This window comes from Barbus barbus (genome assembly GCF_936440315.1).
Source record: "Barbus barbus genome assembly, chromosome: 47".
Classification (NCBI taxonomy): Eukaryota; Metazoa; Chordata; class Actinopteri; order Cypriniformes; family Cyprinidae; genus Barbus; species Barbus barbus.
The window spans coordinates 17,900,626-17,913,842 of record NC_136725.1 but is presented as its reverse complement, the minus strand read 5'-3'; the positions used below and the strand labels follow the sequence as shown (position 1 = coordinate 17,913,842).

Below are 13,217 nucleotides of genomic sequence, written 5' to 3'. Positions count from 1 at the left end.
AAAAGAAGATTGCGATGTACTGTTCGCTCATTACCAGCTCTGTCACAGATCCTATACACATGTATGGAAGGCTTTGAGGCAACGACAGTGTATACAACAGGCTCCCATCTGTCAGCAAGTTTCCGCTTCCCTCTACAACCCTTGTTAGCCACAAGCACCTGGTCACCAATGGCTAGAGGAAGGCCTTTAACTCTTTTGTTGTACTGGTTGGACTGGTGTTTTTGTTCTTGAACAGAATTCTCCTGCGCCACTGACATAGCAGACTGGAGGTCACTGATGAGCGATTTAACATACTGGTCGTAGTCACAAACTGACACGTCCCGCAGAACACTCTGGAACATAAGGTCAACTGGCAACCTTGGCACTCTGCCAAACATTAAGTAAAATGGAGCAAAGCCTGTTGTTTCGTGTGCTGTACAGTTGTACACAAACGTCATGGTCTGTACCAACTGCGGCCACTTCTGCTTAGGTCTAGGTGGAAGGGACCTCAGCATGTTACCTAATGTCCTGTTGAATCTTTCGGTACCACCGTTCCCCATTGGGTGGTAGGGAGTAGTTCTAGACTTTTCAACGCCAGCCAGTTCGAGAAGCTCAGCGATCAGATCACTCTCAAATGAAGCCCCCTGGTCAGAATGGATGCGTTGGGGAAATCCATAGACACAGAAGAAGCCATCCCACAATTTCTTGGCTACCGTTTTTGCTGTTTGGTCTTGACACGGAAATGCATGTGCCAGCTTTGTGAAGTGATCTGTGATCACTAAAACATCCACAGATTTGTTGTGGCGATCCTCAGCAGACCAATAGTCGATGCAAACAAGCTCCAGAGGGGCTGTGGTTTTAATACTCTCCAAGACGGCTCTTGCTGCAGGCTCTGGAGTTTTGCTGAAGACACACCTGGGACACTTCTTCACATAATCACTCACATCACGCTCCATATCAAGCCAGAAAAACCTCTGACGGGCCAAAGACAAAGTGCGTGGCTGCCCTTGATGACCAGCCAGGTCATGAACGCCAGAAAGTGCTTGACATCTCAAGGATTCGGGCAAAATGAACTGAAATCTCTTGTGCTTGGTGAGCGGGTCTTTAATAGCTCTGTACAGGATTCCATTGAGCACTGAAAGTTTGTCCCACTGCTTCAGAAACCGCAACACATACAGGTTTTCATTGGTACGTTCACGTCTTGATGGTCTTCGCCTTCTATCAACATAATAACACACTCTGGCAATGACTGGGTCTTTGTGCTGATGTTCTCGTAAGTCGGACAGGGAAAGGGAATGAAACACTTCGTCACCGCTGATCAAAGAGTTAAGATGTTCTGTGAATGATGCTGCTCTACATTCAGTTCCTGCTTCCCATTCATCACAGGAGGACAGAACTGAGGACACGTCATCGGCAGACAATGATGTATGCAGCCCAGCATCAAGTGGACCTGATCTTAATGTTTGTGGTTGGCAGGTAAGTCGGAACACTTCTTGCACACTTCCATCCTCAACACTGTGTACTTGTCTCAACAGTTCAGAATAGGGCTCTGACAGAAGCCGCTGACTTACTGGCCAGACAAATGGATCCCTACTGAGCGCGTCTGCCACCACGTTGAGTTTCCCAGGAACATATTTGATCTTAAAAGAGTATGGAGCAAGTTTCGAGACCCAGCGCTGCTCACATGCATCCAATTTCGGCTTGGTCATAATGTATGTAAGCGGATTATTATCCGTCCACACGGTGAACTCATGGCCTTTAAGCCAGTGACTGAACTTGTCACACACAGCCCACTTAAGAGCCAAGAATTCTAATCTGTGTGCAGGATATTTTCTTTGACTGCGGTTCAATGCCTTGCTAGCAAACGCTATTGGTCTCGCCTTGTCTTCACCAGCAGGTATCTGAGAGAGTACGGCGCCTAAGCCGTCTAATGAAGCGTCAGTACAGAGCAGGAATGGACGTTCAAAATCTGGATGAGCCAGCACCACACTATCGACAAGGGCCCTTTTGAGTTCTTCAAAGGCCAAGTCACAGTCCGGGGTCCAGTCCTGAGATGTCAACTCCCTAAAAGTACCTGCTCTCTTACGACTACCAGCACCTTTCACTGAACGTTTCAGGCCAGCCGTCAGATTGAATAAGGGTCTGGCGATACGAGAACAAATCGGAATAAAGGCTTGATAGTACAGGACCATACCGAGAAATGATCTGAGTTTTTTCTTCGAAGGCGTGGTTCCATCTTCCTTCATTAGATCCTCCTTTCGAAAAGCAGAGATGACTTTCACTTTCTCCTCATCAACTGAAACACCAGTACCATCTATCACATGGCCCAGAAACTTTACAGATTTCCTCAGAAAGTGACACTTTTTAGGAGCAAGCTTCAGGTTGCTGGATCTCAATCGAGTAAACACTATCTCCAAGCGCCTCAATGCCTCCTGTTCAGATGGAGCGAAGACCAACAAGTCGTCAAGGTAACAGAGAAGACTGGAAAAGTTAAGGTCACCGAAAATACTGAGCATCATGCGCATAAAAGACGCGGGGCTATTGCAAAGGCCCTGAGGGAGACGATTATACTCGTATAACCCCATTGGTGTTGTGAAAGCAGTGTATCGTCGGTCAGACTCATGGAGTGGGATGTTGTAAAATCCTGAAGTTAAGTCCATGGTGCTGAAAAAGGCATTACCTCCTAAGGCTGCAAGACAGTCTGCTTGATGTGGTAAAGGGTGGGCATCTTTGACTGTTTTAGCATTGAGCCAGCGGAAATCAGTACAAACCCTCAGATTACCATCTTTTTTCCAGACCATCACTAAAGGCGATGCGTACTCACTGACAGACTTGCTGATTATGCCTTTCTCCTCCATCTCTGACAACACTTCTCTCAGATTTTGGTAGTGGGCAGGAGGGATGCGGCGATAGGGAAGACGGAATGGGCGCTCGTCATAAAGATGTATCCTGTGCACAAAATCCTTTGCCTCTCCACAATCCAGTTTATCCTTGGAGAAAACATCGTGGTAAGACACAATGAGAGCTGCAAGTTTTCTCTTCCACATCTCGGGAACTTCACATCCATCAATGTCGACGTCCTTCAGACCATAGTCTTTCAGCAACTGCACGGGATCAGCGGGCGAGGCAGTTTGAAGGGGATCTGAATTAGCTAGGTCACGATGGGTTCTACTCAATCCCTGCGTGACAGCGAGGTCTTCGACAGCTTGACAGGGAGAAACGTCAGCCAGTTTAGAGTTGCGGCGAAGTGTCACTGATGTTGGATTAGGGTTCAATATCTTCATTGGCACCCATCGATCACCCCACATAGGTGTTACTACTCGTCCAACAAGAATGTTTTTAGGTGCTGAACGTGCAGTGGTTGGCTCAACAATCACAGTGCTTCCGGGGGAAACAGGGACGTTTGTGGGCAATTTCCCCCAAACAAGATACTCATGTCTGGGAAGCAGAGTGACCGCCTGACAGAGTTTCACAGTACCAAGTTTATCAGGCTGCTGAGGGCCAGGCCATCGGGAGATGCAGCTCAGAAGCTCGAGGAATTGCTCACACTCAGGATTACGGTTACTACAGGAAACAAGTTCCCAGTACTTGTCATGAGATTTCATCTTCTGTAGAATGCACTTGATCACATTGCTTCCAATTATGAACTCGTCTCTTTGTCCAGGCACTACAAGAGTCGGAACGACAAACTTAAATCCATAGACTTCAATCTCCAAGTCGTATGTACACTTTGGCTGAATTGTAAGGCCACCACAGCCAACCAGGATTACATTACTTGGAATTGCTTGAGGATGTGGAAGAATACCATCAGCTTGCAGCTTGGACTCACACTCTTCACTAAGCGTGCAAGACATACTACCAGAATCCAGTAACCCCTTTAATGTGTAACGGCCACTAACTGTCACAGGAACATAAAACAACTCACTTGCCCCATCAATTCTCTGAGACCCCACATATAAAACAGTTTTGTCTTCAGGCAATGACTTGCAGCTGTTCACTAAAACATTTTGTATATCTGCTGCTTCTGTGAGGGAAGTTTCATTGAAATTGCCCATGCTACCCCTCTCATCACATGGGCTATTCAGTTTAACTGAGCAGTATCTGAGGGAGTCGCAGGGCATGCTGCTTTGGGACAGTCACTCTTAAAGTGGCCAGGACTGAGACAGTGACGACACAGCCTGTGACGTCTACAATGGGAGTACGTAGTATGGTCCTTGGATCTACAGACCCTACATGCAGAGCCTAAGTTGGTCTTGAAGTTTGAAGTTTTGTCTGCATGAACCTGACTGGGTGAAGTCAAAGAGGCAGTGCACAATGACAGGACTCTATCCATCATGCCAACCATGTGTTGAAGACTGGTGTCTGGAGAGAATGGAACAGCATTAGGATTAAGATGACTTACAGGAGGCAGAGACTGGGCTGGCATAGAAGCAGGCTGCTGAGGAGAACTGGACACAGAATTGGGGCATGCCGTAACAGTGCACTGGTTGCAAGCAGACAAAGACATCATGTTCTGTGTCCTCGATGAAATTCTCTTTAGATCCCTCTGATGGCTATCCAACCGCTCCTGGACCTCAGCGGCGCTCCATTTCTCAGCTGGTTTAAACTGAAAAGACATAGCAAGACTTGGGTCTGGACAATGTGAAATGAACATCATGACAGCTTCTGCAGCGGGATCCTCGACACTCTTATTACGTCTGCGCAAGCACTCATCAGCAACATCTATGGCCTTGTTAAGACGTATCCAGTAATCCATGGGACTTTCATCTGATCTTGGGACGGTATTATAGAAGTCAGCCATAGGCATATTAGAGTAAGCCAACTCGCTGAAGTTGCGTTTCAGTATGTCAAACACTGCACTTGGAAGTTCACTGGCATTCAGTTCAGGGCGGCTTCGTAGAGACACCTTGACAACATCTCTCGCTTTTCCAGCCAGTCTGCTCATGATGAGATCAAAAACATCAGTTTGCGGTTTGCATTTCATTCTGGTTAAATAACCGCACATCATATCCTCCCATTCATGGACAGTAAAAGAATCACTCTTATCGCCCCTGAAGAATGGCGGAGGTGTTGATTCTTGCTGAACTATCACCTTCAGACTAGAAGCATCAACATACTCACTGGAGTGCTGAGACTGGCAAGGAGGATTAGGCTGTACTGGGCTGGGCTGGTGCGCAACATTAAGGCTGGCTGAAATACTCTGCCCTATTTTCTGAGCCAAATCTGAAATTATGCTCCCTAATGTCTCGGAAGAAATGACATGTTCGGTATCTGGGCGTGTGACTGGGGTGGAGCTAGCCGTTGGACCTACAGAAGCACCGATCGCTGAATCAACTGTGTGCATATAGTCAAGACCCACATTAGCTAATGCTCTCCCTCTCCCATAACAATGAGATTTAACTTCAGACATCCTTCTGTTGTGATAAATTTCAGGCCCACCGCCCCTGCTCATTGGAAAAGTTACATTAGATTGTTTTGTAGGGCTGAAATCATCATCACCAATATCCTCAAACATGTCTCAAAAGCAAAGTAAACACAGAAAATATGAACAATTACTACAAATTAATATGCCTGAAACAGCAACACCTTAACTGATTCACAAATGTTCATATATATTTCATACAAGTCCCAGGAAATTTGAAATCAGACCCAACTCAGACAATTATTAGGATGAATAGTTCAAAGAAAATGTTCTTGTCTCACTTCTTGAGTATTTTCCAAGTTAATTAGTCACCATTTCAAATTTAAAATGCATCAACAGTCAATCAAAATGTACTGTTCAGATAAAGGATACGATGCTCGAATGCACTGAAGCGTCCCGCGGTCCTTGTCACACAGTCTCTCTCGATTAACACGCATCAACGAAGAAGGTTTCCCGGAGAGAAAAGTAATTGACCAGAAAGTCAAAGAAACTCTTTACCGTTCCTTTAAATTGAAACAGACTGACCCGCGATGTCACGCGCTGTTTGTCTCACACACACGCCCTTCTCGTCCGTGAGCACGAAGCCGCTGCGAGTGATGGCGGCCAGGAAACCCGGGAGAGGAGATCGGCGAAGCCGGCGAGCCGTCACGCAACCACGGTGATCTGCGAAGCGCTGATCTGAAGATCCGAAATGGTCACGGCACCACGTGTAACCGGTGTAATCTGCGTTGTGTTTTAAGTTCACATCGGACAGAAAACTGATTAAACTTGATGGAAATATGAAAATAATCAAATATACAGGTAAAATAATGTCACAGATATGATCCAAATGACAAATTTAAGTACAAAAGTAATTCAAAAGAAAAAGATTTAATTAGATTGATCAGAGCTCATTAGGAACCCACCTCTCCCATGCAGAGACAATGCAGAAAGGGAAGAGGAGGTGCAAAGACAGGAAATTAGTTTCAACATTGCAGTCAGAAATTTAAAGGGGCAGGTGCACACACACAGACAGGCATATCAGGTACACATTTGAACATTTTGTGTAATTCTAAATACACATGAACAATACTTTCTGTACCTGTTACACAAGGCATTGGAGTGCACTACATCAATAAGTGTACAAAAATGTGAGTGAGGAGTACTTGCAAATTCCAAAAAAAAAAAAAAAAAAGTTTCATAATTGTATATAATGCCCTAACATTTGTGAGCTAATATTTTAAATGTGACCACATTGCTACTACTAAAATTGTAAGTGAGCAGTACTTGCAAATTCCAAAATTATAAAACCATGTTTCATAAAACTATACAACTCGAATTCCGGAAATGTTGGGACGTTTTTTAAATTTGAATAAAAATGAAAAAGAATTTCAAATCACATGAGCCAATATTTTATTCACAATAGAACACCGATAACAAATGTTTAATGCATGTTATCTTGTACTGCAGTTATATCTGATCAAATGTACATTATTATTATTTTTTAGCTTGGGTTGAACAAATCATTTTGGCTTAGATGGAACAGCAGCTACGCTAATTATGTCTCTATTTGTTTCTCTGTTTCTGTCACGGGATTAACATCCCATGGTAACTAGGAATTACAGAAGCTTCAGTCTGGATCCAACCCTTAAATGATCTGAGATGACCGAACACCTGAGAAAAGATGATGCCAACCCCTCAGAGGACCTCAGAGGATGCCAATGCTCAGACAACATACAGAATTACCAAATTTTGCCATAAATTAAACATATTAAGGTTCTGCAATATATAAATATATTGTGGACATTTAAATTCCTGTAGAGCTGCTTTGCAACGATTTGTATTGTAAAAAGCGCTATACAAATAAACTTGAATTTAATTAATTTGCTATTGAGCAATGTGAAAACTGCTGATAAAACTGACAACCTTATATATGGATGCTTAGATAGGCGTTGTATTCCTATAGGTAGATGGGGATCAGCTGATGCGAGCATCACTAACGTGACCTGCCAGAACGAACGCTACGCTCAATTTTGCGTACGCACAAAAGTTTTCAGATTTATAAAAGCATGCTTATGCCAGAACATGTGCAAAAATCCCTTTATAAATCCAAGTCAGGGGAAGATTGTGCGTACGTGCATCTCCAGAAATCACCATATATGGATCTTACAACGCCTCGTTTTACAATGCATAACCTCATCTGCATATCATGCATATTCCCATCCATGTGACACCATGTTTAACACCGTCAAAAGGTACAAGACATTAAGGAAATATGAGATACGGACTAAATGCCATTTGTGCCACATTAACTTTTATTGCCAAAGAATGTTTTAGAATATCAAAATATCCATAAAAACAAAACTGTTTAGTTCTCAGATAAATAGCCTATTTTAGAATATACTTGACCTCTTTCTTTGACAGTATTTCAATGGTTTTAAACAACTCAAATCAAATTTATGTAGTTTTGCTGAAATGGTGAACATCTTTTAGCTATTTCTAGGTAAGCCATTTATTGCAGTTTAAATAAAATTGTCTAACTCGCGCGTCACTGACAAAGTATTTTAAAAAGGAAATGTGTAAATCTTAGCGTTTTCTTCAAGTTGTATCCTTCAAATACATTGATATTTTCATAATGTTGTGGAGACGCCATCAACACTTCCGTGCAGCTGCGGTTGTACAGTAACTACACTCTTAGAACAAAAAGGTTCTTTGGGGTTCTATATAGAACCCTAGGGTTCTATACTCAACTCCAAAGAACCCTTTATGCCAAAAAGTTTCAATATAAGGAGAAAGAACCCTTTTTGGCACAAAAGGGTTCTTTGGGCTAAACTATGCTTTATGTATATTTACACATTAGGCTATTTATTATACTTATAAATAAATTATATTTATTATACTATAATAAATTACATTTGTGCTTTTATTTCAATTTTACTTTGACACACCTTTATTCCAAAGAAAATAAACTTAATTTACATCGGCACTGAATCAACCTATTATTATACCAACAAAATGATCTGGTAGAAATACATGTGTATAGCAATCTGGACAGTTTGAGCTATTTATTAATAGGTACTAGTCTTCTATTTAATCAGCACTAACATGATTGCAAGTTCTAGAGAATTCTATTCTAAACACGCTGTATTTGGTTGTTGTAGATGTTAATCTAACTCAGAGAGCACTTTATTATCAGTTTATCAGAGTGCTGAAAAGTGGAAGTCCAACCTGCTGCAAAACAATAACAAAAAGGTACATCATTTCTTTTTCTCAACAGTACCAACTGAAACTCAATCAGCTAATCTGAAGTTACTTATAACTTTCCATTTTCCACCTTTTATCATGCAGGTTCTTATGATTGATTGATAAATATTTTACACCGTCACTGCAGGTCTGGACTCTGGAGACCAGCATTACTTGTTTGCTCATCATCATACAGATGAAAACACCACACCTAACTAATTCAAGTAAGTTTTAAGATTTGATTTAATTGGGACTCCTTTCTTTTTCCTGTTGCACTGTACTCTCATAGATCTAATAAATGTTTCTCTGACTTGTATCCCCATCTTAGGATGTCAAGCCTAATCATCGCAAGGAGAGTTAGCATCAAAATGGATGCGTCACTGACCAATAACACAGAGATGCCAGAAGTATCTGTTTGCGGTCTACTTTTTGTTCAGTATGGAGCATCCAAAAGCCATCACTCAGTTCATTTCAATCAGCACTATTTAGCCCTTCCCAGTGCTGAAATTGTCGTGGGTCCTTTGTTTTTGTTGTTTAAATGCTTGTCTGAATGTAAAATTAATATTTAATGCTTATAAATTTAAAAACAATACTATAGTTAGTCGTTTAGCTCCCTTTTCAGAAACATGTGGTTCACCATCTTTCATGGGCTACAGAATTGGGGAAAGTTGCAGCATACAAAAAAAAGAAAAAAAGAAAGTCATACTACTTGGTTTGTAGGTTTATAGGAGATTGTGGACTAAATACTTGACATTTAAGCTAAAGGGTAATGACCTGGTGGTGAGATGCAAAATAAGAGTGTCATTAATATACCGGTACTATTTGATGACAAACTTTTCACAGTCTAACTTTACTTATGCATTTAAAAAATAATATTTTTTTTGCAAGTTAACTTCCCGTTCAATAGTTTTTTTTTTTTTTTGTGGTTTCCTGACATGTTGGATGGGTGAGTAAGGTGGAGGGGGTTGAAAAAAAAATTCTAAAATGGAGTGCGCTATTAATTTTTATTAGGTAAAAATTATTTTTAAAAGTAAGAATAAATAAACATGGATGTATGTTAATCTCTGTAACTGTTGCACTATGAATTGCTGTGTTATATATTGCTTGCCACAGCAAGGCACCGAAACCCCAACTGCTCCCCGGGCGACGCAGCATAAATGGCTGCCCACTGCTCCGGGTGTGTGTGTGTGTGTGTGTGCTCACTGCTGTGTGTGTGCACTATGGATGGGTTAAATGCAGAGCACGAATTCCAAGTATGGGTCACCATACTTGGCCGTATGTCACTTCACTATTAAAAATGTCTTAAATGATCACACGAAACCTTGATATATTATGCTTATGGATATTTCAGTTTTTCTAGTGATAAATGAGTTATATGAGCTGTATAAGCCTTAATTTAATTAAAACAAAAAAAATTAAATCCAAAGAATGATCCCATGATGGGAACCTCTAAAGGGTTCTATATAGAACCTTTTAGGGATTCCAAATATGTAGCGCCTGATAGAACCTTTTCTTCTAAGAGTGTATTGTCATCCAGCAGTCTCCGCCATAATATAGAAGCAAGTGTACATCATTGATCATTGTTCTCGCTTAAAAAAAAACTCATAACATGAGATCTGCAGTTAAGTTTAAATATGAATTATTATAACACTCCTCGCTGTCATTAAAACAGATCATGCCACAGGTTTAAGTGATCTAGCGTATCCACTGCAAATATATCTAAAATCATATGTGGTTTAACTTCTGCGTAATGATTTTGTAATTTCAATGCTTCTCCATTAATGAGAATGGAATATTTAATGTAAATGTGTATATTGAAATGAAAACGGAGTTTAAAATCCTTGTTTACTTCATTATTTTTCTCACTCCAGGAAAAAAAAAAAAAAAAAAAAAAGGGTTTGTAGAATGTGTTTTCTTCAGGAAAAGGGCTACCAAGCCACTTCTGAACTAGAGACAACGTCAGAACCAGTCTTATGGGCTGTGGAGAAAAAGAACGGGACTGTTGCTCAGTGGTCCAAATGCCTCTTTTCAGATGAAAGTAAATTTTGCATTTCATTTGGAAATCAAGGTCCCAGAGTCTGGAGGAAGAGTGGAGAGGCACAGAATCCATGTTGCTTGAAGTCTATTGTGAAGTTTCCACAGTCAGTGATGATTTGAACTGCCATGTCATCTGCTGGTGTTGGTCCACTGTGTTTTCTTAAGTCCACAATCAACGCAGCCATCTACCAGGAAATTCTAGAGTACTTCCTGCTTCCTTCTGCTGACAAGCTTTATGGAGATGCCGATTTCATTTTCCAGCAGGACTTGGCACCTGCCCACACTGCCAAAGGTACCAAAAGCTGGTTCAATGACCATGGTGTTACTGAGCTTGATTGGCCAGCAAACTCACCTGACCTCTATGGGGTATTATCAAGAGGAAGATGAGAGACACCAGACCTGATGCCGATGACCTGAAGGCCGCTATCAAAGCAACCTGGGCTTCCATTACACCTGTGCAGTGCCACAGGCTGATTGCCTCCATGCCACGCCGCATCGATGCAGTAAGTGCACTGATTTGCATCAAATGAGAGAAACAGTGAGTGATGTCGAGAATATTTTATAATAATTATAAAAGTAAAAGTCGTGACATATTGTCAAGTATGGTGACCCATACTCGAAATTGGTGCTCTGCGTTTAACCCATCCAAGTGCACACACACACAGCAGTGAGTAGTGAACAAATGCGCGCACGCGCACACACGCACACACGCGCACACACGCACACACGGAGCAGTGGGCAGCCATGCTGCACGCCCGGGGAGCAATTGGGGGTTCGGTGCCTTGCTCAAGGGCCTCAGTCGTGTTATTGAGGGTGGAGAGAGCGCTGTACATTCACTCCCCCCACCTACAATCCCACCCGGCCGGGGACTCGAACCCGCAACCTTTCGATTACGAGTCCGACCATCTCTAACCATTAGGCCACGACTTCCCCTAAAAGGAAGTATTCCTGGAACAATACTTATAATGTATTGTTCCAGGAAGGTTTTCTGTTCGTTCACACAGGCACGAAACTGATTGGCAGCTGCCTTTAGCGGAGCCTTTACCGATTATCTGCACTGATCAAAGCAGATTTTACGAGGTGGCTAATTCGTACGACCTCACTCGTACAAATTCATACGATTTTTGCTTAATCGTACGTATTTTACGAGTTGCCAATTCGTATGAATTTGTACGAATGACCTACACCTAACCCCGCCTCTAAACCTGCCCGTCACTGGGGTTTAGACAAATCGTACAAGTGAGGTCGTATGCATTCGTACGAATTAGCCACCTCGTAAAATACGTACGAATTGCAGTGAGATAGCGTTGAATCAAACAGTTGCTGGTCCACATTGAATTTGATAAAAGGAAAAAATCCTATGGAAGTCACTGAGGAGCAGCAACTGTTTGGTTCTCCACGTTCTTCACAATAGCATTTATGTTCATCAGAAGAAAGAAACTCACTCAGGTAAATAAATACACCTATTGTACCTGGAAATAAAGCACTGTTTGATTCATTTATGTATTAGTAATGTGTATCTTTGTTCTTAGTTTTTAATAAGAAAGATAAAATAAGTGACAACGATTTTTATCTTTGCCCACTTTGGCCTGTCTCCCGTTATTGTTAAAATCAACGCAAAAATCTGAAAAAAAAAAAATTATGCACATAGTTGTACATTTTAACCGGTTGATGAAAATTACCTATGTTCTAAAAATCGGATAAAACCTAATCACCTATAATCATTCATCATTTTGATTCGACTCTTTTCTTATAAATGGTTAAGTATGAAATGTAAGGTTTATCATTTTAAAACTTTGTCAAAATTTTATGTTAATGTCATACATGTTCGTTAACGTGTCATCCAACCAATATTTTTTGTTTATTTAATGATATATTTTTTGGGGGGGGAGGTCGGTGAAAAAAAATGTAATGTGAAAATAGGGGTCCCCTGAAAAAAAAGGTTGGGAACCTTTGCATTAAACATTCGACCAGACCGCTGGATTCCACTATTTGGACTAGCGGGTGGATTCTTACAATAGTCCGGAAAAACCTTCCATCCATCCATACATACATATATACATATATATATATACATATATACGTATATACGTATGTATGTATGTATGCATGTATGCATGTATGTATATATATATATATATATATATATATATATGTATGTATGTATGTATGTATATAGATAGATATAGCGCAACAGGATGCACAAAAACTAGGCTAAATAGCATTTCGCTAAATGCATAAATTCTCTTGTAGCATTTTAAAAGGTAAGAATGATCTTAATATTTACCTTTAGGAGCTGGAATCAAGGAGTTGTCAGCGCTCTGGTGCCAAAATGTGATCAATAAAGTCCACGGTAACAAAATAAAAAAGAGTGCCAGGACGTCCTTTCTTTTCGGCATGCCTTATCGGTGGAAGAAATAAATAAATAATTTTTAAAAATTTTACTAGTGGTTACCGGTAGTTATTTAACTCGCTCAATGATATAGGAAATTAATCAGACGAAGACAATATAAACTTATATTACAACTTATCTGCACAAAATTACGTGAATGCGCAA

The 13,217-nt window shown here is 41.1% G+C and overlaps 1 protein-coding gene across 1 annotated transcript in view; it reads right to left on the bottom strand.

Annotated features, from left to right (window-relative positions):
• Nucleotides 1–13,217, bottom strand: part of LOC306866048 (galactosylgalactosylxylosylprotein 3-beta-glucuronosyltransferase 1-like) — a 20,693-nt gene extending 7,476 nt beyond the window's left edge. Inside the window, exon 1 of the mRNA XM_079411013.1 lies at nt 12,948–13,217. Within this exon, the coding sequence (XP_079267139.1) occupies nt 12,948–13,059 (112 nt within the window). The 5' untranslated portion in view covers nt 13,060–13,217. The remainder of the gene's footprint in view (nt 1–12,947) is intronic.